The sequence below is a fragment of the Oryzias latipes genome, chromosome 15, assembly GCF_002234675.1.
Source record: "Oryzias latipes chromosome 15, ASM223467v1".
NCBI classification, from domain to species: Eukaryota; Metazoa; Chordata; class Actinopteri; order Beloniformes; family Adrianichthyidae; genus Oryzias; species Oryzias latipes.
In genome coordinates this window covers 2,145,713-2,172,416 of record NC_019873.2, presented here as the reverse complement: position 1 = coordinate 2,172,416, position 26,704 = coordinate 2,145,713, and the positions used below count along the sequence as shown (strand labels likewise).

The 26,704-nt window shown below is 46.3% G+C and overlaps 2 protein-coding genes across 3 annotated transcripts in view; one reads left to right on the top strand and one right to left on the bottom strand.

Moving 5' to 3' along the window:
* Positions 1-11,008: 11,008 nt before the first annotated feature.
* nkx6-2 (NK6 homeobox 2) lies at positions 11,009-13,636 on the top strand. The gene is made up of 3 exons (XM_023963802.1): positions 11,009-11,730; positions 12,144-12,316; positions 12,434-13,636. The coding sequence occupies exons 1-3, from the start codon at positions 11,301-11,303 to the stop codon at positions 12,683-12,685; spliced, it is 855 nt and encodes a 284-aa protein (XP_023819570.1). The 5' UTR covers positions 11,009-11,300; the 3' UTR covers positions 12,686-13,636.
* A 550-nt stretch (positions 13,637-14,186) lies between these two features.
* Positions 14,187-26,704, bottom strand: part of inpp5a (inositol polyphosphate-5-phosphatase A) — a 114,167-nt gene continuing 101,649 nt past the window's right edge. Inside the window, exons 13-16 of one of the 2 annotated variants that reach the window (XM_011484012.3) lie at positions 20,726-20,837; positions 17,495-17,563; positions 15,781-15,868; positions 14,187-15,497 (exon numbers count right to left, since the gene is read on the bottom strand). In XM_011484012.3, the coding sequence (XP_011482314.2) occupies positions 15,788-15,868; positions 17,495-17,563; positions 20,726-20,837 (262 nt within the window). In that variant the 3' untranslated portion in view covers positions 14,187-15,497; positions 15,781-15,787. The remainder of the gene's footprint in view (positions 15,498-15,780; positions 15,869-17,494; positions 17,564-20,725; positions 20,838-26,704) is intronic. The other variant, XM_020709239.2, reaches the window with a different exon arrangement.

The window sequence follows — 26,704 nt, the reverse complement described above, 5'->3', positions numbered from 1 at the left end:
GGAGAGGGGGAGGGTCCACTTTTGGTACGGGACCTTGTGATGTGATGGGTCGGGGTCTCCGCTGAGGCAATCGGCGATCGCCCCGGCTGGTTGGCTTTCTCGGTCCCGTCGAGGCCTGACCAGAGCTCTCCCAGGGGCGGCACCTGGGGGCAGGGGCCTGGACTGGCTGTGGGGGGGGTGGCGCTGTCTGGCTCCTCTCTCTCTGTGTGGGGTGGGTGGTGTGGGGCCTGGGGGGGTCTGTGCTTCAGGGGACGGCACCCCTGGGCTGAGGGGACTTGGGCCCTATGCTGGGGGGGGCTGGGGGGCGGCTGTTTGACCACCTGGGGACAGTCTACCAGCTGTCCCTTACTTACCCCCTTCCTCATATAATCTTATATTAGGGTGAGGGGGTGAGGGGTTTAGCCTGCGATGCACCTTGGGGAAAAGAGCTACTTGGCAGTGGTGCCCCTCCCATGGTTGCCATATGGAGTGGGCCCCCCCTCTCTCGGTTTTATTCGCACCTTAGACATGTAGAGCCCTTGGTAGGTGGGGTTCTTGGACATAACTGCTAGCAAGCAGCAGATGTCCTTTTAGTGCCCTACCCACCAATTTTAATTGCTCCCCCTTAGTATACACACCCTTTAGTCCTCCAAATGTACACTCCAACACACATACATGCACACACACACCCTCACAAACACACATGCATTTGGCAAGGAAGGTGGGACCTTGGACCATCTGTCCCCTACCCCATCCCTGGTAGGGGGTACTGGCCCTTGGCAACGGTGGCCGTGTCCCCTGGGTGCTGGTTTCCTGGTCCCGGCGGTGCTCTCCCCACGCAGGTAGAGGGATCCCTGAGCTTTCTGGCAAGACCAGAAGCCGGGGATCACATCACACCTGAGCCGGGGGCTGTCCGTGTCCCTGTGGTGTGGGTTCTGGTCCTGGCCTCGCCAAATTTCCAACTGTGGCTGAGCCTGGTCGGGCCATGTTTACAACACCTCTTGTGGACCCCCTTCTCTCCTGGGTACCCTCCTCCTGGGCGGGGGCGGCTGGCCCCTGCCTTGCTCCTTCCTGGACCAACCGTGGGCCGGGTGGCTGGCTGCCTGGAGCGCGGAGCGGGTCTCCCTTGGGGGTTCCTGGCTCGTACCTGGAGTTGGTGCGGGGGGATACCCAGAACTCCTGGGTGGTGATGAGGTGCTTGTCTGGGGCTGTGGGCGCTCCTCTCGGGCGGGGCCTGGCGTTGGGCCCTCTCGGCACGGCAGGGGAATGCTCTCCTCGTTGGGCCGGGCTGCGCTCTCTGTCCCCCCATGCCTCCCTGCTCTCTGTCTCTGGGGGCCGTGCGGGCGTTGGGGGGGGTTCTGTCTGTCGCTACTACTGCGGCGGGGGTCTTGGTGTGGGAATGGCTGGGCACTCTCCCTCCTTCTTTTCACATTCCATCATCCATTTTAGAAGAACTTAAAGACTCACTTAAGCACAGGTGTTAGCTCACCTTTACATAAATTGTTTGCGTGAGTGAATGAAATATTTCACACTAGTTGGTTTGAATGCATAAGTATGCGTGTGTGAACATTATTTGTATTGTGTATATGTTGACATGTGAACATTTTTGAGCGAACAGGTGTGTTTACAACATTTGAGTGTGTGTGTGGACAGGCCCCGCCCTTATAGACTTGTATTTCATCTGAACCTCACTGTAATCAGTATAATCATCCAAAAACTTGCTGCTTTACGCTGCTTCATGGTTTTACCCACCCCCCCATAATCACCCTCCTATCCCCCCCTCTCTCTAACGTCCCTCTCTCTTCTTCCCTTCTTTCCTTTTCCGTCCGGTCCAACACAAAAGAGTTTCAAATATGATTAAAATGAATAAAGTTTGGCCTTGATTACAAAAGGGGTTTATTCAGACATACCTCTGGTTTGTCAGAAGATTCATAACCCTGTTGTAAAAGTAAAATATGTCCAACACAAGAGGCCCTCAGCTCTCATCTGTTTGCCAAGCTGGACAAGTAAAAAAAAAAAACACAAAAAACCCCCACATTTTCATTGTAGTGGGTCTCTAAGAGGAGCACAGGTGTGTCTTGCAGATTCCTACGGCCACCTGAACAGACATCATTAAAATGGAAGTGTTGTGAAGTATTTGTAAGGATAATCCAAGTTACATGCACATATGACAGACAGCTGATGCTGTCATACGGTTTCCTAACGCAGCACTAGTTGGTAGTTAGGTGTGAGTACTGGCTCCTTACTGTACGCAAATGCTGCTCGCACGGGGTGTGCACGTGATATGCTCGTGTCCATAGGACGTCCAGGAGATATCCACACTAACTACACCCCAATTGTCTAGTCTCTTCATTTCTAATAGTCAGGCTGCAGCAATATATTCATATATAATTAGGCCACCTGCGTGCCCCGTAGCCTACGGTTTTGCCCATTTTTCACCTACAGACAGCCCATAACCACCTTTCAGTCAGACACTCTTGCAGTAAGGAATATTTATTTCACATACTTAATTTTCACATTCTTTAAGTTGGCATTCACATCTTTTCGTTTGGCATAAGGCTCCGTTCAATTCCATGAGATAATTTCCATAAAACTTTCGGGTTAACGGAGCCCACAGGTGGAAGTCGGGGAGGAGGGAGCGGCGAAGAATGAGCGCTGAAGGTAAGAAAGAGAATGAACAACTGCACACCTGGGCTTAAATAGGACGCTGAGCAGGTGAGTTAATTGACTGAACCGCCCTAGGGTAGTAACCTGTAAAACACTGCCGAGTGCCTGCCCGAAATACGACAAGTCGCCATGTAGGGGCAGTTGTGACTAAGGCTGTAATGTTCTGTTGCTAAAGTCTGTTTATTTGTCTGTCTTAAAGCTTCATTACTGCCTTTTTACTGCTACTAGTGTAAAACTGTTTGGTTATGGAACGTAGAGAAGTACCGCCAAAACAGAAAAAATGTGGGCAAAACTAAGTATTCCCATGGATGAGGTTTAGAGACAGAAACATACTAGTTGTGATCACCCTAAAAGTATGCATAAAGCATAATTTTTCTGTAGATTTTAGGCTAAAAAAGGCAAAAGGGAAAAAAAAAACAAGAAGCATGTTAGGCCTGGAAAAGCTGTCTGGGACATTGTTTTTTGACAAAATGACCTGAAACTCTATGAAGTGGTCGGGGGATCATCTGGTGTCTTACGTGCTCAGGCAGGGAGTCTTACAGTGACCGCACTGAAAACGTGTTGGGAGGGGGGGGGGGAGGGGAGGGAGGGTATAGACTCCATTATAACAACCCTTTTTTAGTTTTTACTGATATTTGCTCCTTCTTGTCACAGCTTCCTGCGTCATTGGCACACAACTTGAAATGTTTACAGTTCAGGTTTTGTGTGTGTAACTCGAATCTGGAGCTTCCAGATCCTCAGACTGAACCTTCGACTTTTAAATCCTGAAACTTCTCTTTTTCTAATTTCATTGCAGTGACATTTGTCCTGAACATGTTGTTGCACAATTACCATCATGCCGTTCTTCTCAGCAGCCAAACCATGTGAGACCAACCCCAACCCTCCAGCTGTTGAACAGCCAAAGGTCAGCCTGCTGTGGCTCCTCCCTCTGCTCTTCATCACCACCATTGTGTCTCATCCTGTCAACAGCAGAAGACATCACCTACGGTTTCAGAGCACAGCAGTTTAGGGGCAGGGGGGTTCCCAGACGCCATGCCCTGTGGAGCTGTTCTCCGTGCAATCTCATCCCAGGTGCAGGTGCTACAGGTGCTGCAGGTGCTGCAGGGGCTGCAGGTGATGCAGGTGCTGCAGGTACTGCAGGTACTGCAGGTGCTGCAGGTGCTGCCAGTCAAAGAGGAGGTGCAGAAATGCATGAGGAAGAATTTGAGTAGTATTCTATTATTCTGCAGGATGCATCACATGTTTACTGAAAGTGATGTGTGCAGAAAAACTCAACAACCCAGACAAGACTGACGCAACTCTGTTTGTTTGAAATTTTCATCAATATTGTTCAACTCTTTAACATCTGAGTCACCTAAATAACACCAATATCCACCGGGAGCAATGTGGGGTTTGTGTCTTGTCCAAGGACACTTCAACACATGGGCAGGCAGGGCAGAAACCGAACCTGTGATCCTCTGATCAGAGGTCGACCGCTCTACCTCATCATCATATTTGAAAGAGTGAGTTCATGATGAAGACAGGAGTCCAGCTGTTTTCTGCTGCCTTGCACACCGTCCACATGTCATACAGAGATGACAGTAACATGAACTCTTTACGCAGAACGCCAGACTCTCATTTTCATAGGAAAGCTGTCCCGTTTCTTTTCATGCTAGTCTGGAATGAGAGAAAGTTATCCATGCAGGCCTGAACCCGCTTTTCATGAGTTCTCAGCTGAAACAAGCATCACAACAAGAAATGTCCGCTGCAAACATGAGCAATGACATGATGCATCAAGGAGGCATGAAAAGATCAGTTTAGCTCAAAGTTCTCTGTTTCCAGAACTGTCCGTGTCCTGACTTCATGTGAGATGCTGAACATTCACATGTACGCTGCTGAAAGAACTCTGAGCAACAAACTAAAGCACCTGCATGAAGCACTTGTGGTGAATTCAGAAATGATCCTGCAAAATCCACAGGTACCCTCAACATCTCACAGCCCGGTTCAGGCCAAGAAATAAACCTGCAGAACCGGGCCAAGCACAACATTTATCTGAGCTTTCCAGGTGATTGCACTGAACCACCCAGCTCTTTCATTTCCCTCAGCTTATTGCTGCCTGATCTGTGCTGTAACACAGAGTTTTTATGACCAACTGAGAGGGAAACAGATGCTGGGTAAGATGCTTTCTCATCTCTGAGTCTGAGCCAGCAGCCCTCTGACCATTCATGATAAGGTTTGACCATTGCAGTTTGCACTAAAAGACTGTGCATGCAGACTAAGACATCTTCCAATGCTTTGGATTTTATGAAGAATTTAATATCTGCAGGTAAAAACTAAAATCATGTGAGAACAAAACCAATAAAAAGTTGTTTCAAATTGAAATTAATCAATTATCAATATTGGAAAATACCATTTAGATTGAGACATGGTAGATTTATTTTACTAAAAGATAAAAATGACCAAGTGCATCAGCGGACAACACACATGTGATGTCACGAACACGGATCAGTCCATCATTCCAGTCCAATGTGTGGACAGACTTTGAATAAAGTCATGTGACCATCCAGTGTCTAGAATGTTCTCAGAATGTTCCCTTTGGATTCTTTGGATGTGGAAAAACAACAGTGGTGAACTTTAGGAAACTAACATGTGAATGGATTTGACATTCATTCTAGTTTACTTGTTTGTTTGGACACAGATTTCATTTACATTTGATGATCTGGAAGAAATCCAAGAATCTGGAAAACTTCACTGTTCAGTAGCAGGAATTTCTGTCTGAGTCTCACTGCTGGAAGTTTGGATGAAGATGATCTGGATCCACTTTAGGTCAGAGAATCGGATTCATTTGGATCTTTCTCAGTAAACTGATACCCACCATGAATCGGATTGTCAACCAAAAATTATGATATGAATTGAATTGTTGTTAAAGTAAATGTTACACCCCTACTTTGCAGAATCTGTTATGCTTTTAAGTTTCCAAAAATTAACGACCTTGGGAGAATTTCCGGCAGGCAGCTCAGCAGTGTGTTTACCTGTGTACTCCTCCCCGTGGACGGTCAGCCTCACCTGTTCCGTGACCTACTTAAGGACCAGGTGTGCACTTTACGGCCTCTTCATCCTTTTCCATTAGAGCTGCGTTTGTCCCCCCACCCTCCTCCCCGGCTTCCACCTGTGAGCTCTGTTAGGGGTAGTTTTATACCCCACGTTTTCTATGGAGATCTTGTTTTATTGTGTCTGAACGAAGCCTTATGCCAAACTAAAAGAAAATCTGGAAAATAAAGCTGTCTGCACTGCATGAGTTGTCTGACTGAAATAGCTCTTATTTGTGTCCTCCAGTCTCCACAGCAAGTTTACAAATTTCTTCCGTCAATATCCTGCTGAAAATCCTTTTTTGATTTCGAGCAGCTTTCCTGTTTTCCATGAAAACAAATAGGAAGTATCTAGCAGGCTCACACATGCGGGATGAAGCTCCGTGTCGGGCCTGACATGCAGCTGTGGCCTCACAACCCACCATTCCCTCTGGGTTCTGACTCAGGCAGGATGTTGGGCTGAGGACGCCATCTGCTGTCCGATAGCGCAGCTTCTCTCTGTGAGGCTGATGCTCCTCAGGCCAGACTTTGGTCATTACAGCCAATGGTTGAAATGATCAAAGCTGACAGGTTGCTGGTTCCTAAAAGTTGAAGCCTGGAATGAACTTTTGGAGCAGGAACTGATGCTGACTCCTGGGCTTTCTGCTGTTTCACTTGAGGCACTTTGGATTTTCGTACAATGAGTTGCTTCGACTGCAGTAATATTAGCAATATTGTTAAACATTAAAGTTTACCAATGAAGCAGCAACAGGGTGACCTGACCCTGGACTCAGGACGGAGTCCAGCTGGACTACAGCTCCTTTGGTTCTGCTTAGGTTCAGCTTGCAGGTTCTGATCCCCTGGTCCTGCTGGGCTGTGTGACATCACTTGATCTTCCAGGCGAATGGGAAAGACTGATGTGTCAGGAATCTGCTGAGGAGGCGGGGCTTCTCCTCTGGGAATGAAACTGCGTGCGATGCATAAAGCATTCTGTAAATGCTGGTTGATGGAAAGTTTGATATCCTCTGGTGATTGGTGTCAGGTTCTTCTTAATCTCTCTGTTTCGTTCAGGATCCAGTATAACTTCAGGGAAATGTTATGACTGAAGTTTTTTTAACCCTTTCAAGCCTGAGACCTTTGAAGTCATGCTTTACAGTGATGCAATAGTTTTGTTTTAAAAATATGGAAAGATGAGGAATGTTTCCTTAAATCAAAGTGCTCACATCAGTGTTTCTGAACCACCTGGAGGTGTGGCGCTGGCATGTCGTCTGGTGGTTTGCTCGTTGCTGCCGTCATTGTTAAACGATGAACCGGTTTGGGGCTGGGCTGCAGGGACTTTGATGTCAGAAAAGAAGAAGCGCATGGAAAGCTGTGTTCAGCGTCTCGTGTTTGCCTCAGACTCCTGCTGGATCGGAACCATTCGGTGGTTGTTTTTTCTCTCCAGATGAGGATTCTAACACGATTCAGCAGATCCACTGGAAGTCACCTGCTCCGTGTCAGAGAGGAGTTTAAAGTTCTCAAGTCTTCACTGAAGATAAACCAACAGGAATGTTGCACCTTCTGTTTCTCTGAACAGGACAGTGAAGGTGTGGGTTTGCGATCCTGCAGCACTTGCTGCTGATCATAGATTTCCCTCCAAAAAGGGCTTCAGAGATGGCTGAGGACGCCGTGAGCGAGCTCTGCAGAGTCCTGATGGAGCACAGACCAGAGGATGGATCATCAATACTTCCTGTAAAGCTTTCTGCCCTCCAACTTGTTTTCAAACAGTAATTGCAAACTTTGCCATGACATCAGTCAATATTTTTTTGCATAACTTTATTGTACAAAACGGAAATACAGTACAAAACACAATTTTACAAAGTAAACTTCAAATATTCCAGGGGAGCATACATGCAGTATTACATGCATTTTACACAAAAACATTCAGGTTTCTACAACTTTCATACAAACATACAGTTTTCTGGTTAAGGCTTTTAGAGATGTTACTGAGATACATTTCAATTTGTTTGATTAACACAGGGAAAAATATCTTTAAACTATTGTTAAAAAGTGAAGATAAAGAAAATTAGCATTTATGATTATAAAATTTGCCAAATAGAATAATAAGATTAGTTATGAGTTTTTTTCCTTGAGTCCAAGTTTTTATTGTGAAAGGCAAAAAATTATATATTCAAATTTTAGAGTGAAGTTTGGGTGAATATGTTTTCTGATAAATTGTAAACACTTTATCAAAAGAATTCAAATTTCCGTATAATTCCAAAAAAGATGGTTAATTGTTTTTGGATGTTCTTTGCAAAAGGTACATTTAGGTTCAGATGTTTTGATATATCTCAGCATGAATTGATTGGTGGGGTAAATTTTGTGAATTAATTTAAAAGAAACTTCTTTCATTTGATTATTTATCAAGAATTTTTGGGTCACACTGTCCTCCAAACACTGTCAGGAAGAAAACGTCTCTAGTAGTTTTTGGTACACGGTACAGAAATGACATCCCTTTGAAACAACACACGTATTTTGTTGTTATTGTTCTTGTGGGTAGGAGTAAAGCAGATTTTTTTCTGTGGTGGTGTCAGTTGCATCCATAGAGGGCATTTCTTCATTCCTAACAGTTGTTTTAAACATTTGGCATATTTCTTTGGAAACAGCATCAAACACAACGGCATATTCTTTGGGAGTCACAACCAGACTGTATTTAGTGTTGAATTCAGTATACCTTAGTAAATGCCCGTTCAGTCAAAAAGTTGACCCACCAGTAAAAAAATTGTTCTCAAACCAATGTGGAAAAAACAAAGATTTGTTCTTGTATAATATATATTTGTTGTTCCAAATAAAAATTTATGGGGAGAGAAATCGTGTTTGTATAAAAGTGCTCATGCAAGAAGAGTTTGTTTGTGAAATACCGGTCGTTTAGCTGGTATTTTCTCAACATTGTAATGACAAAGGAGAAGAAAATTAAAACCGCCTGAATTATAAAATATGAAATGTGGAAATATATTCCAAATTGAAGTAGGATTTTTTTAGGTAAGTAGGTTTGATCCAGTTTATTTTAAATGTGTTATTTAGGGTTGTAAGATCAGGAAAGTTTAGTCCTCCATTCTCATACAAGGTCATTAAAACAGTTTTTCTTAGATAATGAATACGGTTTTCCCAGATAAAAATCAAATCGAATTTGGTCATGACATCAGTAAATACAGCAATGAAAAGAGTTGGTGTATGACGTCATGATTTTGATTCTTGAACTGTTTAAAATGTCTAACTGGTCCTAAAGACCATGGAGGCGTCCAGGCCTTCCATCCTTGTGTCCTCTCAGCACCAACTCCCTCACGAAGCGCCTCCAGAAAAGCAGAAGGGGGAGCCCTCACAGTATGTGTGCAGCCGCTAGATGGCGCTGTTTGTTTAGCTACGGAGCACAGCTGCTTTTCTGGGACAGATTCAGATCTGCGGTGAAGTTTCACGCCGTAATTCACGACGACGTGGACATATTTGTTGATGGATTCCTAAAGGAGAGATTCGTGTTTATATTTAAGGGTTTTTCTGTTCCTGCGTTGGAAACAAAGCTGCTGTCTGAGAATCAGGAGAGGCCTTTGAAGGACGTGCGCTTCTCTTTACAACGCGTTGGGAGCACTGAGGTGTCTGTAGGCCTGTAGTCTGAATTTAAAATGAAAATATATCTGCTCACGTGCAACAGATTTTTGCAAAGAGAAAACAATAATTCACCTGCATTTTAGTTGTATGTGATAATAGATCTGATTTAATTTGAAGACGTTTTAAATGTCCCTCTTTTGATCATTTAAAGCCAGGATGTGTGGGCGGCTCGTCGTCTTTTCTGCTGCAGTTCATCACACGCCAGGAGGAATTATTGTTGGGAATTCATTTGATAGATTTAACATTCATATTTTTGGCTAAGACTTTTTTTTAATAATGTAATCCCGGGCCACGTCCATGTCCGTAACAAATTTGAGTTTAAGGGTTTAAACTTTAAATTACCTGTGAATTTAGGAGATAAAAATCCCAATCATTCATTATGTTAAATTGCGATTAAGGTTTTGGGGTGACGGGCTGCTTGGCAGCTCTCATCTCTGGCTGCAGATGAGCTGGAAAAAGAGGCCAATCTTGCAGCCATCGATCAGCTGCGGGTGGATCCCCGCAGCAGCCGCTTCGGGACGCTCCCGCCTTTACCCCCCCCCCCCCCCCCCCCAACATCAGCCTGATCATCGCAGAAAGACTTTCAAAACAGGACGATAAAACAAACGCTCCTCATCAGAGGGAAACACGCGGGGATAAATTAGAAAAGGGGGCCCATTTGCAGAATTAGAAGGCGCGCGGTGCTGCGTCACTCCGGCGGGGTCTGGCGCGTGAATCACGGCCACGCAGAAACCCTTTTAAATCCCACAGCCCCCCCACTGAACAAATGAGACGCGGGCTGCATTTGCTGGAGCCTTTCAGGCGCTAACGCGCTCATATTTCACTCTTACAACCTCCTCACACCTCCATAAAATATTACAGCACTCAGAGTGATGAGCGCAGGCCCAACGCGCTCTCTCACACGCGCGCCCGCCGCGCGCCCTGCTAAAAAGCAGCCCGAACCTGCGCGTTCTGTCAGGACTTTGGTCTGTTTAATGAGCGGATTCGGCTCATCTGTCAGTTACAGAACACTCAGGAATCCCCAACGATCCGATTATTTTTCTGGAATAAAATAAAAAGAAAATAAAGAAATAAAAGCCAATTTGTTCAAATATATATATTTATAAATCCTAAATGAATCTATAAGAAAAGCAGAAATAAAGCAGTCAGAGCCCGACCCTCCTCTGACGTTGTCGCTGTTTGCCTTACAGATTTGAATGTAAATGTGTCTGCTAAACAGGCAAACACTGATTTGTGAGGTGCCACGTCACTCATTAACAACACCTCTCTTAATAGACAGGCTGCTGGTGCTTTCAGGCTCTCCTCTGGCTCCACATTCTGTCCGCTAAAGCCACATTTCTAGTTTCCACACAGGAAAAAGCACTGACGTCACACAAACAGCCAACATGTGAAGTCCTAATGTGAAAACGTGTTTTAGCAGCTTTTGGGATCCGTGTCTGCAATCTGGGTTTGATGTGAACTGGAGTTCTCAGCCTTTCGGGCCTGAGGTCCCGCGCCGGAATGCGTCCTGACAGCCACGTGTGGGTGGCCGTCATGAGTCGCTCCGAGCAGAAAATCCAATTTCCGACGGCACCTCAAAGCAGCATTCGTCGGCGTCTCCTCCAATCAGAGCGCGGCCTCACTCAGCCTCGTCCAATGAGAGGCGCGCGCCTGCAGGTGGCTGCGCTGTTATCAGAGCGTCCCGCCAGGCTCCCGCAGAGACAGACGAGTCTTTAATGGTCCCATCCGAACCCGCAGCACAGCGGCCCACTGCCAGCAGAACCCGCGCACTGGACCAATGCTGACGCACCGACACCGGCACGCGGACTCGCATTCGGGGCTTTGGCCGGACTCTTAACTTCGTTCGCTTCTCTCCCCGTCTCCGCCTCTCCGGGATCCCCGTGGGAAACGGGCGTCCCTCCGCCCCGCGCCTCCGTTCTCCCCGTTTCCAGCCCACGCGGGTCCGGCGGTTCATGTCCACCAATGTTAGCGGTGGGGCAGATGGAAGCTAACCGGCAGAGTGCTTTCGTTCTGGGCAGCACCCCGCTGGCGGCGCTGCACAACATGACCGAGATGAAGACGTCTCTGTTCCCGTACGCGCTGCAGCAGAGCCCCGCGGGCTTCAAGGCGCCGCCGCTGTCCGGCCTCAGCTCGCAGCTGTCCGGGGGAACCCCGCACGGAATAAGCGACATCCTGGGCAGACCCATCACCACCGCCGGCCAGCTGCTGTCGGGCTTCCCGCGGATAAACGGCCTGGCGACCACCGCGGCCGCCGCGGCGGCGGGGATGTACTTCAGCCCGGCGGTGTCGCGGTACCCGAAGCCGCTGGCCGAGTTGCCGGGGCGCGCGCCCATCTTCTGGCCCGGCGTGATGCAGGGCTCTCCGTGGCGGGACCCGCGGGTTCCGTGTCCCGGTGAGTCCGGTCTTCTTTCTGCATTTTCCTGCTGATGTTTCTCCACTTTAGTTCTCCTGTGTTTTTCACTTATTATTCTTATTATGAAACTTTGAATAAATACAATTTCGATCCCAAAATTTTATAATCACCCAGCATAAAACACCACAAAATAAATCTCTAATGCGAAATTCTGAAATAAAAAAAAAATCTCATTAAGCAAAACAAAAAAAATAGAATTTTAAAATGTCTTCTTTAGTGTAAACATTTTTTTAAATCTCGTGATTCCTAATGAGAGAATAAAAAAACGGAAACCACGTGTTGCATTTTACTAACATTTTTACGCTAATTCCTATTATTTATTATCATCATTATCCCCCCTGTTTTTGCTGAAGCACATGTGTGAGGGCGCCTGTGTTTCTCGTGGTTTGCAGCTCAGGCCAACATCATGCTGGACAAGGACGGGAAGAAGAAGCACTCCAGACCCACCTTCTCCGGACAGCAGATCTTCGCTCTGGAGAAAACCTTCGAGCAGACCAAATACCTGGCCGGGCCGGAGAGAGCCCGCCTGGCCTACTCCTTAGGAATGACCGAGAGTCAAGTTAAGGTAAACATTTCACAAGAGCCCGATCCCATCCAGGGACTCGCGCCGACGGCCCCCGGCCCGGACCGGCCCGCGCCCTGCGCAGGACCTGTTGAGCATCTCCTTCCTCTCTCTCCACAGGTTTGGTTCCAGAACCGGAGGACCAAGTGGCGGAAGAGGCACGCGGCGGAGATGGCCTCCGCCAAGAAGAAGCACGACTCGGAGACGGAGAAGATGAAGGAGAGCTCGGAGAACGAGGACGACGACGAGTACAACAAGCCTCTGGACCCGAACTCCGACGACGAGAAGATCACGAGACTGTTGAAAAAGCACAAGGCCAGCAGCAACCTGGCGCTGATCAGCCCCTGCAGCAACAGCTCGGACACTTTGTGATGCGCCGCCCGCAGCCGGACTCCCCCCTCCTGGGCTCGACCACATGCGTCTCTGCTCGGCGGAACCCGAACGGGCCTTTGGTTTTTTGTGCGCCAAGGAGGACTTTGGAGCAGAGACGCACATGAGGGCGCGCGGGCGGGCGCGCGCACCGGGCCTCTCCTCTGGAGCTCACAGAAACGGAAGGACATTCATTCCGGGAGGACTCTGCCTTTCAGCTGCTGAAAAACATGCGATCCTGTTCGGGCCGGATCAGCGAGTATCCGAATACATTTCCCTAAAGTAATGCCGTTATTCCACGCCACCTGTTGCGCGTGTCATTTGTCACCTGTAGACGCTTCAGGCGGACTGAGGATGTGTTCAGGGTGAAGGTCCGAGTCAGAGACGCATGTTGGGACCAGCAGGTGAAAAGCTCTAAAGCTCCGATTAACCAGGGTATCCGCCGTCCTCAAAGGTAACACAAGCACGGCATTTTGGCCGCGTGGGTTGGACACGAGCGGACTTCTGCTGACCTGCACGCGTGCACGCAGGTGAGGATGTGTGTATATATTTTCTACAGAATAAGTTATGATGTTTGGAAGCGGGAACGCGGCCCTCTTCCTCCCCGATGATGATGATGATGATGCGCTTAGTTTATTCTACATCCGAGCTGCTCGGATCTTCGTCCCGCAGAGCCACGCCACGCCACGCATCCCCTTTGATTCAACTGTCACATAAATGTAAAGCAGCCGAACTGAGTGTAAATAACCTTTGTAAAGAGTGAACATCCGCTTGTTTAACGTCATCGGCTCCGGTTCGTGCCTCACGTGCACGGTGGACGGCTCCCGCGCTGGGACAGAAAACAGGAGCTCCGTCCATGTCCGCCCAGAAAAGAGAATTATTGCTTCCCGGAAGGTTATAGGAAGAAAAAAAAGACTTTGTATAGTAAATAAATTATTTAACAAGCTTCTCTGATTTATTTTGAGCTTTCTTTAAATGTGTGAAGGATTTCATGAACTACATCAGTAATGATAATGACACTTAACATTAACCATTTATTTTATGATTTATTTTTAGATTTTCAATTAAAAAAATTCATTTAGCATTTTTACTAAACCAATGACTCGCAGTTTGGCCTTAATTAGTTTCTCACAGGATGTTTGCTATTTGTCAGTCATTTAATTCCTTTAATGGTTCAATTTAAATGTAAATATTTTATAAATATTCTAAATATATCCCCCCCCCCCTTCACTTTTGTGGTGCAATTTTATTTGAATGCAACAGAGTTGTCAGCCAATCAGAATCCCTCTTTCATGAACTCCTTTTGGGAAAGGTAACCTCCAGAAAAAGCTGAACCTCCCACTGCAGGAACATCACAGTCTCAGCTTCAACTTTAGTTTGTAGAAATTCATCAGAGGTTTTCGGAATAATTATCGCGCTCTCAGACGGTGGAAAGAGGCCGACACCAGAACATTTAGCAGATCTTAAGAGGAATCTGTGAATAAAAAAAAAAACGAGGACAAAGTTGAGCTCTAATGTTTTTATTGCTTGAGAAGTGCATCACCTAAAGACGGCAGGCCGTCCAGAGGGGGCTCCAAAAAATCTCTATTTGCTTTTGATGGAGTGGAGACAAAACAGGAGCTTTAAGCAAACTCAAAACTGTCCACATGGAAAAAAACCAAAATGTCCTTTATTTTGTTTGTTTTTTCCACTTCAACCTAAAGTCACCAAAGAAAAACCTAAAGGCTGCAAGAAGCACAGAAGACTTTCCAGCTGCAGAGATCATGGCGGCTTGGAACAGCCTGAATGCTGTAGTGTGGCCAAGGAAACCATGTGAAAACGGCGGAAAAGCAGAGGCTTTCTCCTCACATTTAGAGTTTCTCTTACAGCTGTAGAATCTACACCTTAAAGGATTGTTACACATCTCACGTCTGTGTGGGATACTTGGCACCGTAATGCAGAAAACAAACATGAAGAAAAAACAAAACCGTTTACATTTTTAGGACACCCAAACCTACCAAACATTCAGAACCAGAATCTTATAGAAATAAGTTAGAGTAATGGCATTAAGTGAGAGAGCTATATAGGAAAACTCCTCTTATATACTTTATATTTATATATATATATATATACTTGTATGCTCTATGGCACTGCTTAAAACATTGCTGAGAGTCCCAAATGTTTCCATCCCTCGGCTTCTTTCATCGCCTCAGCAGAAACATTTTGATAAGAATCATAAATTATCTTTTTAAAAGTAAAGCATATAAAAGACAAAGCCTCCACTGATGTGGCCGTGGTGCAGAGACCACAGTTTGGTCAGAGAACAGCACAGCCATAAAACCAACAACAATTCTATGTTATTCAAATGTACAAATAACCCTAACAATCTACAGACACAACCTTTTTTTGCATTGCACTCTTTTTTAAACACCTTAAATAATATCTGGAAAGTAGCTTCTATACACAGAGGCCTACCTAAAATGGGCAGTGTGGTCTTAGAAGTGTGTAGTACCACCTCCATTAGAGTTTTGTCGCTGAAGCTGTGGAGGGAGAAGACTGTCCGGTTCTTTTGTTTTCTCTGGGAATCGGGGTTGCGTGGCAACGGAGAGGCCAGCGATGCGTCTGTCCTGGAGCCGGGCCCTCAGGGGTCACCGAGTGTTGAGGACCGAAGGTTTAGCGAGGAGGGGTCTGCACGACTGCGACTGCGCAGCCTTGCTGTAGGAGTTTGGGCTTTCAGTGTAGGCTTGTGCAAATGGTGTATCTGTGTGTGTGCGTCTCTGATCTTCTCACAGAGGCGCTTCACGGAATATGTTCTCCCCCCTTTGGCAGCACCTCCCTGTGGAAGAGAAAACGCCGGGTTTGAGTGGACCGCGGCAGCCTGGCTCACAGCTGCAGGACGTTAGTTCAAGAACAGGAAAACAATGCTGCTCCAGCGGGTTAGTCTTAAAACGACTCTGGCATTTTAAGTGGTGAGGTGACAAGTTTTATTCTGCAATAAAACTCTTCAAACAGGGACTTCTGCCTTCAAGCATTTGTGAAAGGTCATGAGAGAACCAAGCAAATCAAAGCAAACATTTGCAAACAATGGGAAGAATTGGAATTAAAAAAATCATATTTACCACAAAATCACTGCACCACACAACACTTGTGCTTATTTGCATTAGGTTTACCTGCCCCCGCTGCTATTCGGAAGGACAGGAAGACGGGCTGGCAGAGAGACAGAAACAAACCACAGTGAGAAGGACCCCCGAACCCCCCCACGACACAAAGGTTAAACTCACAGTGCATTTTTGGGCCTGTGTGCTAACTACAGCGGGCCCTTTTCAAACAGAGGCAGCTGTGATTGTGGCGAGGCCGCCGCAGGTCTGAGTGCGCCCTCAGTCTGCGTCACGCCGCGCAGCATGGCTGAGGCGCCTCACACCGCCGCCCCAGATGCTTTCAGCACCTTTATATCAACATGAATAATTCCAATATAGTTGAAGTTAAACACAGGGGACTGCATCCAGAGCTGCATGCGACTCCTTTATGCCTCCATGGTGGCTCTTTGAAGAAAAATGCCAACAATTTCAGTAAATATTGAGTCAGTTATGTTTAGTGTTCTAATCTATGCTACACAACAGTGTCTAGTTGTTCAGAGGCAAAGCTCCTAAAGTAAATACATTCGCATTTACTTGTATAGATACAAAAACAGATTTTACACCAATGTTGACGGGTTTATTTTTGATAGTAAAGAGTAAAAAAGGAGGATGGAGCATCAAAGTTACAATAATTGCCTTTTTAATTCAAGTAAATCTGCAGCAGCAGCAGCAGGATCTAATCAGACACAGGGTGTGCTTTATTTTGAAAGGAACCTGCATGAGCGGCTGTCAACAGTAGAGATGCTGAGGTGTTTTTTTTTTATAGAAAAATGAAACACTTTTAAAATTCAGTTATTGTAAGCATTTAAAAGGTACATATTATAAATAAATGACCAGAAAAACATAAATAAAGTGTTTTTTTCTAAGAGTGGGACTTTGTGGCTCTTCCTGGGTTCTGATTCGTTAGAAACTGGACCAAACGGATCTTTTAGTGTTAACAGTTGCAGACCCCTGCTCTAACTGACACACAACTTCCTGTTTGCATTTCATATGAAATTTACTGTTTTAATCTCCAAAACTGGGATTAAAAATGCCAGAATTACTTCAGTTGAAATAAATACAGGTTTGAATTATTCTAAGTTTCTTCTTTTTGGCTTCATGTTGTCGATGGATGAAAGTTAAAAAGCTGCAGCAGAATGGATCAATAAAGATACAGGATTTACATCCATTCGTTGTTTCATCAGAAAAATCCTGTTTTTATTGTGAGATTTGTGTTTTATCAGGCCTCTGACTCCTTTAAACTTCCAACACCAGCATAGTAGTTCTTTGACTAGGAATGAATGACGTAAACATTCATTAGTTTAAATACACTGACATGGATTGAATGCATGCCAGCGTTTCTCTCACACACTTTAAAGGCTACAATGCCTCAGTTGGCCAGCAGGGGTCACTCTCTCAGGTTAAAGTGAAGCCTTGAAGCTTTGAATCTTTCAGCAAAGTTAGAGGTAAAACCCCGAGAACAGAGAAACATGCTGAAACAAACGCTGTGCATCTCTGATTACATGAAAACGTGAAACTGCTGGATGTTTGCTGAAGGTTTGACTGACAGCTGAACGTTAGCCGACATTCACCTTTTGAATATGTTTCGAATTTCTACAAGAAATTCAACAGATTAAGATGCTTTGGAGTTTATGTCCACGAGCGCAGGACCCTGAAATCATAAACAGTGGGTGTGTGGGCGGAGCCTCGGTGTTACCTTGTGGTCCCCCATGCAGACATTGGCTCCAATGTTATCATACGTTACAGACTTCTCTTCATTTTCCGGCTGCAGAGACACAAAACCAAACAGTGTGAGGAGTTTCATTTGTCACATTCAGACCAGCGGCGTTGAACACGGTCAGCCGTGTTTGTACAGTCCTGCTGCGTGTTTTATGGCACATGGGTGGAGGAGCGATCAATGCAGACGCTTCATTGAACTCAATTAGTAGGATGAAAATCAAACCTTTAACAGGAAAAGTCAAACAATCCTCTGAAAGTGGAGCAGCTAGATGATAAACAGCAGCTTCCTCTCACAAAGGGTCATCGTCACTCTGTAGGATTTTATGAAGTCATCAGCAACACTTGGAGCACAACAGCTGAAACACGGTGAGAGGAAAACCTGTGCATGAAGGGTCAGCAGAAACGTAAATGCTGACGGAGGATCGTCACAAATGTTCTTCTATTCATTCCATTCCTAAAGTGTCGCAGACGTTCACGATGAAGCAGCAGAATGTGAACCGCAGAGTTTGAAGCTACGTTCACCCCATCCTCGGCGATGCGCGTTCAAGCGTCCACTTCCAGAGAGTCTGTGTGAAGACGCGTGAATGTGCGTTGAGAGCTTCCAAGTTCAAAACTCTCAAAGGCAGGCGTCGCCTTTTGAGACCCTTTTCAGGCTCTACATACAAACGCGTGGTCATTGAACCCGTGTTGAAGATGAAACAAGTAGAACTTTGACCAATCAGGGACTTGGATTCGTTAGTGACGTATGGATGGCGTCCTTTTCAATTCACGGAAGCGCCAATCCTTAGAAAGTTGATCATGGAGGAGAGGTTAATGATTGCAGTTTATGACACCAAGTTGGCATTTGAAAGCATGCCTCTTCCATCTGTAGGGGAAGGACAGTGGTAAAAGAAGAAGAAGCCCCTCCCTGCTTGCCCAGTGTGAACAGCACATGCTGAAAGTGCGTACAAAAACGGGACTTTAGCACGTGGTTGAATGCGTGTCACACGCCCGGTGTGAACGTAGCGTGAGAATCCAGCACATTTTCTCCCATGCTCTAATTCCACTGCAATGGCCTGGAGAACTGTCCAGGAGGGCGAGCCCCCACAGGGACGCTCCAGCGCCCAACGTCCCTGTGAGTCTGGGAGGAAGAAGCCAGTTTGGAAGATGAATGAATGAAATCACTTTCCACGGCCTTTTCATCCCTCACACACACACACACCATAAACCAGTATTACTGTGGTTACTCTTAGATATTGCTGTCTTGTCAGAATTAAACAAAAAACATGTTTTGTTATTTACCCTCCACCCCCCAGACAGAAAAAACTGCAGTTTTAAAAGAAAAAATCGTGAAAGCAGCAGGAAATAAAGCCAGTATAACATAACCTGTGATGCATCTATTAAACACACCAACATTTACCAGGTCAAAGTGCTTTAACGGTAAGTGAGGTTTATTCCAGTCACCAGCTGTGATGCTCACGTCAACCACGAGGCTAAATGAAGCAGACCTCTGAGCAGAAAGGTGTGTCCTTCACCTGCTTGCTGTTCAGGCTTGTGTCGCTCACAGCAAAGTTGTTCTGATAGAAAGAACCAAATGTCTGTGCGTCTGGCATCGAACCGGAGTACATTTTTGACTTTCACCTCCTCCACGAGCCATGGAGAAAACTGAAGGTAGACTTCCGGCTTTGACAAACATTTTAACCTGGAATGCAGCAAACAGAGGCCTAAGTTACCCCCCACCCCATCATTCCCTCCAAAGGACAGCTGAGCTCCGGTCTGAGAGAATCCTGTTTCTCTATCCCGTTCTCGCACAGAGTCGCCGCTGCTCGCTCACATGAGTCTGCAGGCGGGAGTATAAATCACAAATGTCTGCTTGAACTAAAGATTTTTTAAACACTCCCACTCCGCCACACACACTCGTGCACCGGATCTGCTCTCCTGCTTCAGAAGAAAGAGACAAAGAGCCTGAGAATGAACCATAAAGTAAATTCTAAATTAACTTCAGACCAATCCAGCGGTGGAGGGGGTCAGCATAGCCGCGCCTCCACCTCACTACCTTTTCCACGCGCTGCCAACCCTCCATTCGTCTAGCGGGCGGCCCGCGCCGCTGCCTCCTGCAGCCCGCGATACATTCATCAAACACACACTTGATAATTTACAAAGGCGGCATAAAATTGTGGATTTTCGGGCTGCATAATCTTTAGACAGATAAACAAATTACCCGGGCCTTCTGGCAGGGGGGAGCGCTCGCTCGGCTAAACATTCATTACCGGCGCTCCCGGAGCTGGTGCTGCGCTGCACAGCCAGCGGGCAACCTTTGGCGTGTTAGGGCTCGGCAAGCAGAAAATAACATGATGGCAAGTTAACCGAGCGTGCCATGATAAATGACGCCACGCGCCGGGCTGTTTACAGGCCCATGTCTCAACAATCTGTAACGCTCCGAGCCAGAGAGCGCGCTCAGTGAATCATCAGCCAATCTGCAGAAGCACTAACTGTCCGGCTCCGTCCCTGCATCACCAGCAATTAGCCGCTACTTCAGGGGGGAAAGCAAACAATATAGTGTGTCTGTGTGACAAACACACCTTCATTGGATTGGATGCAACACACAAGCACCTCATTATGCTTCATTGAAAGTGCCGTTCTCCACGCTCTGATGCTTTGGTCGGCAAAGCTGGTTCGTCAGGAAGGAAAGTCTCATTTGCAGATGACAAAAGGAGCCTCACTTCCTGAGCAGTGGGGGCCGCCACTGTACACAACACAGCTGCATCTCTTTGCACACATTAACAGATGAAAGGCAGCAGGAAAAACAGGCACAACTTCAGAGAAAACTCAGACTCCAAGCAGTGAAGCCCTTGGATGGCGTTGCCTCATGGAAAACAACTCGTCTGCAATCCGGCGGGAGAAAGGTGAAAAGGCTGCAAACTGTGCAGAGACCGCCCTGAAAGAGACGGATCAGGACCAGGCCCGGATCGTGGCACATGAGGCGCCTCGTGAAGACAACAGGTCCAGGGGAAATCTGCTCTTTGGGTGGTGAGATTTTGACAGAAAAGTCATCCTTTCAGCTGAGAAAGAAAAGCGACGAAGATACGGAGTGTCACCCAAACACACACAGATGTCATGAACGTCTTTACATCCACCTGCTTCTTGGTGAAATTTAGGGCAGAAATGTTTGTGAGACATCAAACGTCCAAACGGAAGTGTTTTTGTGGCTTGTGATGGACCGGCTCACCTTAAAGAACTGGTCTCTGGCAGACGGAGACATGAGGATTCGGTCACACCAGGCAGGGCATCTGGTGTTCATGTACTCCTTCCCCTGGGTGCTGTCTTCACTGTAAGGATAACTGAAAACACAAAGGCAGAACGCTCAGCCAGGAGAGAGGGAACTATAATCATAATAATGATGGATTCGATTCATCTGCACTTGTCCAATCGCTCAAAGCGCTTACGATTTTAGTGGCATCAGAGACACTGAAGTTTAAATAGCAGAATGAGGGACTGCAGGAAGGAGGCAGAGAAATGTTGAATTAAAAAGGGGAGATGAGGAATAAATGTGAGATCTCAGACAGAGATCTAAATGTTTTCCCAAGAAAACAGGAGGTCCATTAATACGACCAATCATCTGAGTAATCTTTTGAATCAACATGCATGGATGGCTCTATGGCAGCCATGCTTTCCTGCCAGCCGTGCAGGCTGTGTGCACGCGGCAGAGGGAGAACATCAAACAGGAAGGAGTAGTGTGACTTAGATGAAGCGGGACATTCAGTTGCCCATATGCATAGCTACATCCCTACACGCTCATCAAAAACAGATTAGGTGTCGCAGCAAATGGCCATGAGAGATGGTATTCAGGAACAGCAGGGAACAATCGCATGATTTAAGCCGCAGCAGGGATGGATGCGGGCGGCGAGCCTTCCAGCCCATGCAGATTTACATTGTTGAGAATTCAATTTGCCCCTTCGGCTCTTCAAACTTCTTCAGATTTGCACGCCACCGATCCAATTTGTTTGTCTGTGCTCATCAGGATGTAACACCGGGCTTACATTCTGTAATACCAATCCAATTTGCTCCTTCAGTGCCACGCGTGCTAACTGTAGCAGCACACAAAGTGCCTCTTCTCTGAGGATGAGAGGCCCTAATGGCAAAATAAACACACACACACACACACACACACACACACACACTGGGCTTTTGATTCATCGCACTTGCCAAGCCCTGATAGCTTAATTGGACTTTATGCTACAGCAGATTACACATCTGATTGGTTTCTTTCACCGTTTGCACATTCACATCACTGTTCTCACAGACACTACAAACACATTTGTTCTTGTGGATCAGTATTGTATTTATGTCCTGCTGCACCTAATTACAGCTAATTTCATCTCCTTGGCCCCCACTGAGGGGCCTTTTGGGGAATATCAGCACAGTCTGCCGACTTTAGAGTTCTTTTAAGAGCAAGAATAAACACAATGTAGGTAAAAGAAAGTTCTCACCACATCAATCTATAAATATACATGTACAATGTGAAAGAAAAATGCTAATATTTGTGATTTTGTAATCAACAAAGAAGGCAATAAGAATGATCATTTTTCAAACAAACATCGTTTCTTTCTTGATAATTAAAAATATGAGAAAAAGTCATAATTCTGAGATTTTCATTATCAATATTTTTACAGAAAGATTAAAGTCCATTAAAAAATCTAAACATATTAGAATTAGGAAAGCCTAGATTCCATTGTGGAGGATAAAAAAATCCATATATTTACTTATAAGAGCTGTCCTCGTCAGAAAAACCTACAGTCAAAGTAATCAAACTATTTTGACCTTTTCTCTTCTGCAGCTGCAACGCCTTGATCAGTAAAACCTCCAGCTCTTTACCTTTGGATAGCATGTGTGAACATGTGTTCCGTGTAAACAGGAGTTACCCCGGGCTGTGGCACACAGACGTGACGCCATCACGTGTGCTGCTGATCCATCCGTTTTCTCATGTGGTGAAACGGAAATCAGTCACATCGCCAAAGCAGCCCAGAGACGGTGACCATCAGCGCGGTAAGTGAAATGATGAGGTGGTATATGCACACAGCACGCCCCTAACAGGTGTACAAATAGACCTGCAGAGAGCAACTCAAAGAAGGCTCCGCCTCCAATTAGCATAAATGGCCCTGAAGCCACAGGGAGAATGCATGAGTTTTGGTATGCTAACGGAGGCTGAAGAAGGATAGTGGGATAAAAGACGGCCTGAAGAATAGGGTGAGAGAAACAGAAACTCAGGGATGCAGAGAGAAGGGATAAAGACGGCAAACTGAGGGCAGAGAGAGAGCTTCAAAGAGCCGGGACCGCCGCTCAGCTTCAGGGTGGCCCGGGCGCTCCTGCCTCCTGGGAGACGGCAGGCTGGCAGCTCTCCTATCAGGGACTCAGATGGCTTTATTGACTAACAAGTGTGGGGTCATTTAAGTGTTAAAGAGATAGGGAGAAAAATCAAGCTTGCCTCCCCACACCTCCTTCAAACAATGAACTCTGGAGAGCAAACTTCCTCAGGCTCCTATGGAGGCACTTCTGATGACAGGCAGACGTCGTAAAGGCTGATTCAAGAAAACCCCAATGATCATTAAAGTCCCATTCCTGTGTGCGAGTAGAAGCTGCTCCCTTTCACCGCGCCCTCCGCTGGCTCCAATGCTGATAAGAGCATTGGAGCCGTTATCAGCATTGTTACATTCAGCTGCTGTTGAATGCAGCAGCTAAACGTCACAAACACGTTCATGGGCCATGGGGGGGGGCTGTAGGTTGGGAGTGCTGGCAAAGTTAGACTAATTGTTCTGATTATAAGTTCAAACCCATAACTGCAACAGTAGCATGCCTGGAGGTGGAGGGAGGGGGGTTACCTGATGCAGTCCTCCCTGTCAGAGACGATTTTTCCTTTTTCTTGCTGACCTCACTGTCCAGTTCCAGAGGAAACTTTCTTTGATTAGAAAATCCTTTTTTTGCATGCACCTGTACAGGTGTTGGGTGTTTTCTCTGGGCCCATAGAAGGTTGTAGAAAGGAGGGGCTGCATCTTAAGAGAAGTGCAGTTCCCTGAGGTTTGTGCGACCACCTCATGAAAATGGAACGTACCATTGTTGTGCACGCAGTGACTGTTTCGTGAAATATTTGTAAGGATAGTGTAACTTCCATGCACTTATGACACATGGGTGATGCTGTCACAGGGTGCCCTTTATACAACACTCCAGTCATTAGTGACGTGCGCTCACTGACTGCACTTAGGGCTGCATGCATGCATAGGGTGTGCATGTGATTCTGAGTGCCTGTACGATGCCTGCACAAACTACCTTCTGTCTAATTTCTTCATTTCAGACATCCAGGCTGCACGGAAGGGACATCCGAGGAGTGCGCACATTCCATGTGAACAGCACTAACGCGCCTGCGTTTCACTTGCCTGCAGCATGTCCGTAGAAAAAGTGAAGCGTACAGATTCGCCCATTTTTCCCCCACAGACAGCCTGTATCCACATGAGGACAGTTGTGACTAAGGCAGAGGTGTAATACTCCAGACCTCGAGGGCCGGCATCCTACTGGTTTTCAGAAACTTGACCCTACTTGCTGCAGATTTCCTGGAACAGGTAATCAATGAAAAGCTACAATAGTTGGAAAACATGCAGGGCACCAGCCCTTAACACCTTTATGTCGTTTCAAACTCCATGTAAAGGCAGGCAGCATGATAAAAGGACAGGGAGAACACTTCACTTCCTATTAGCTGTTGGAGTATTTAAAAAAGGCAACACAACCTGAGGATACAGGCAGGGCTGAAACCCAGAGGAGGCCTTATCAGGAGCGGATATTGCTGAACTGTGATTGGGTGAAAGTGTGTTTAGAAAAACTTTCCTAACATTTGCGTTTGCTTGCTGTTGTTGACGAAATAACAGAAAAAGGAGGGAGAAGCTCATGGGCCCAGCTACGCCAGTTTCTGCCTTTAGCTGCTCTAAATGAAGACGAGGCGACACAGATGGCATCCATTTAATCCGTTCAACACAAGATTGTGTTTGACGAGCCCCCCCTCCCCCCCCTCCCGCAGCATTGTCTCAGACAAGGAGCAACCACACATGACAGCAGCAAGTCCTCAGCTATCATTCCCACAGTCCTCTTCACTTTCACTGCTTCTCTGGGATGATGGATGCTGCTTGTAGGACAATGTTCCTGTTCAGCAGATCAGCTTGTAACGTTGGAACCAGCCCGAACATGCCCCCCCCCCAGCAACTCCAACTCAACATCCATCCTCAAACTGTGCCTCAGTGCGCCACAGATCCTCGTGGAGCCGTGAACAAGAAGCTTCCTTCACATATGAGGTACACAAAGGCTGCAGAACTAATGTACACACAATTAAATATACATACAGAGAGGGTGAGATCATTTGTGCAGGCCTTTAGAGAGCTGGGGGAGTGTTGTTCACAGAACAAGCAAGGCTACTGTCAACACAAGAGCCATCTGTGCGAGCACTTCCTATGAGGAATTTTCCACTGATCTGACAAATCCCTCATATTCTCTTATTAGCAGCTATTGAAAAACTGGCAGGTATCCATGTGTGCCTCTGTACTGCAAATCCCTGCTGGTCTGATGTGCTCAGCATCCGTCTTCAGGCCTCCACCAGTGTTGTTGGAGGCGTCAGACAGGTTCTGCCAGGCTCCAAAACCCCTCCTTGAAAAGTGGACAGGAGGTTCTGCCTCCTAACAGCCCTGAAACTGAACCTCCTGGCCTCTTCTGTGGGAATCTGACCTAGACAGGCAGGACTGAAGTCACCCTCTGACTCCCAGCTGGAAAAAGTGTCAAGGAGCCATACTGACCAAAAGTCTCCTAGCTTGGTCTAGTCTGCTCCCTCTTTATGCACACTAACATGGGGGGATAGGGGCGTCCCACAGAAACCACCAATGAAAGTCATTTAGTGACTTAATAATGTTGGTGTGGCGGTTAGAGCTGACTCACTGCAGAAGGCTCCTTCACTTCTTGGATAGGGTGGGTACAGATCACGTTTGTCTCAATAAAGGTTTTAAAATCCATACAAGTGAATGTCATGTTGTGCTGACGTTTACGTCGTTTCTGAAAGTGAAGTTCAAGCTAAACTGCTGAACTTTTTCCCTGCCTGGTAAATTTCAAAGCAAACATCTGTATCTCTGCTCTTTTTCTGTTCTGGCAGTTTTTTAAGGTTCTGGATCTTAAACCACGGCTTAGAACCGGAACTCCCTGCATGCTATTTCAAGTATTATTTCATGCAGTGAAGTGGATTTGGTAATTGGGTAAGGCAGGTGGTTGTCCTGGAATGAGTGAAGAAAGCGCGTCTGGATAGAAATCTAGACCAAACTATCATAAAATGTATTTGCAGATCTTTAATGCAGTCTTTACAGATTACAGCTAAAACTAAAACCCAGCAACAAGAGTCACGTTATCACTCAAACGTCTGTCAGTGTTCCCCAACAGCAGCCGCACATCGGTAAAGCTTAGATTTCTTCCAGCCTTTACTTTGCCAGGTGGCTGTAGCCATCCCTCCTTCTTCTGGCTTCAATCATTTTTCTTCCCACACCCTCTTCCTGCTCTGAAATCACTCATGATTTGGCCATTGATAGAGTTGTTCTGCTGCTCCGATGTCACTCAAAATCTCCCTCAAAGCCCATTTCAGTAACCATGTTACAGGCAGAATACATTCTCCATCCCTCCCCTCATCATCTACTGCATTTTTTCCAGAAGCCGGGGGTCTCGATTCAATTTTTGCATCGATCTGGTGCAAAAAAACAGAACGGAAATCAGATCAGAGTAGTACTAAAAGCTTTCCCTTAAATAAATCAAAATACATGAATAAGTTAGGGGTGCCTTCATGTGTTTTAGGGGATATAACCTAAGTTACGCCATGAAATAAAAAGGTACCATGATCTCCAGCAAAACTTACCATTACTTTCATTACTGGCTGTGCTGCAGTCAATGGCCTAATGGCTGCTTGCAGTTTTATGTATTACACATGATAGAGAAACGGTCTCTACTGCATATAATTGAATAAATAAAGTCATTTTTCTCTCTCAGATGTGCGATTAGAAAAGCCCAGAGTCACACATGCGCTCCTCTGTGTGAGCCGCTGGTGCACAGGAGCCAACTGGCTCCAGGTCCAACTGTGACAAGACCCGGGCAAATTCCTCACCCCGTGCCCAGGTACTTAGACATGTCACATCCA

What these genes read in the sequence shown, in the direction of transcription:
- nkx6-2 (XM_023963802.1), top strand. Translation starts at nt 11,301, where the DNA reads ATGTTAGCGGTGGGGCAGATGGAAGCTAACCGGCAGAGTGCTTTCGTT. An exon ending in CCCGCGGGTTCCGTGTCCCG is followed by an intron (nt 11,731 to 12,143) that starts GTGAGTCCGGTC and finishes CGTGGTTTGCAG; the next exon opens with CTCAGGCCAACATCATGCTG. An exon ending in TGACCGAGAGTCAAGTTAAG is followed by an intron (nt 12,317 to 12,433) that starts GTAAACATTTCA and finishes CTCTCTCCACAG; the next exon opens with GTTTGGTTCCAGAACCGGAG.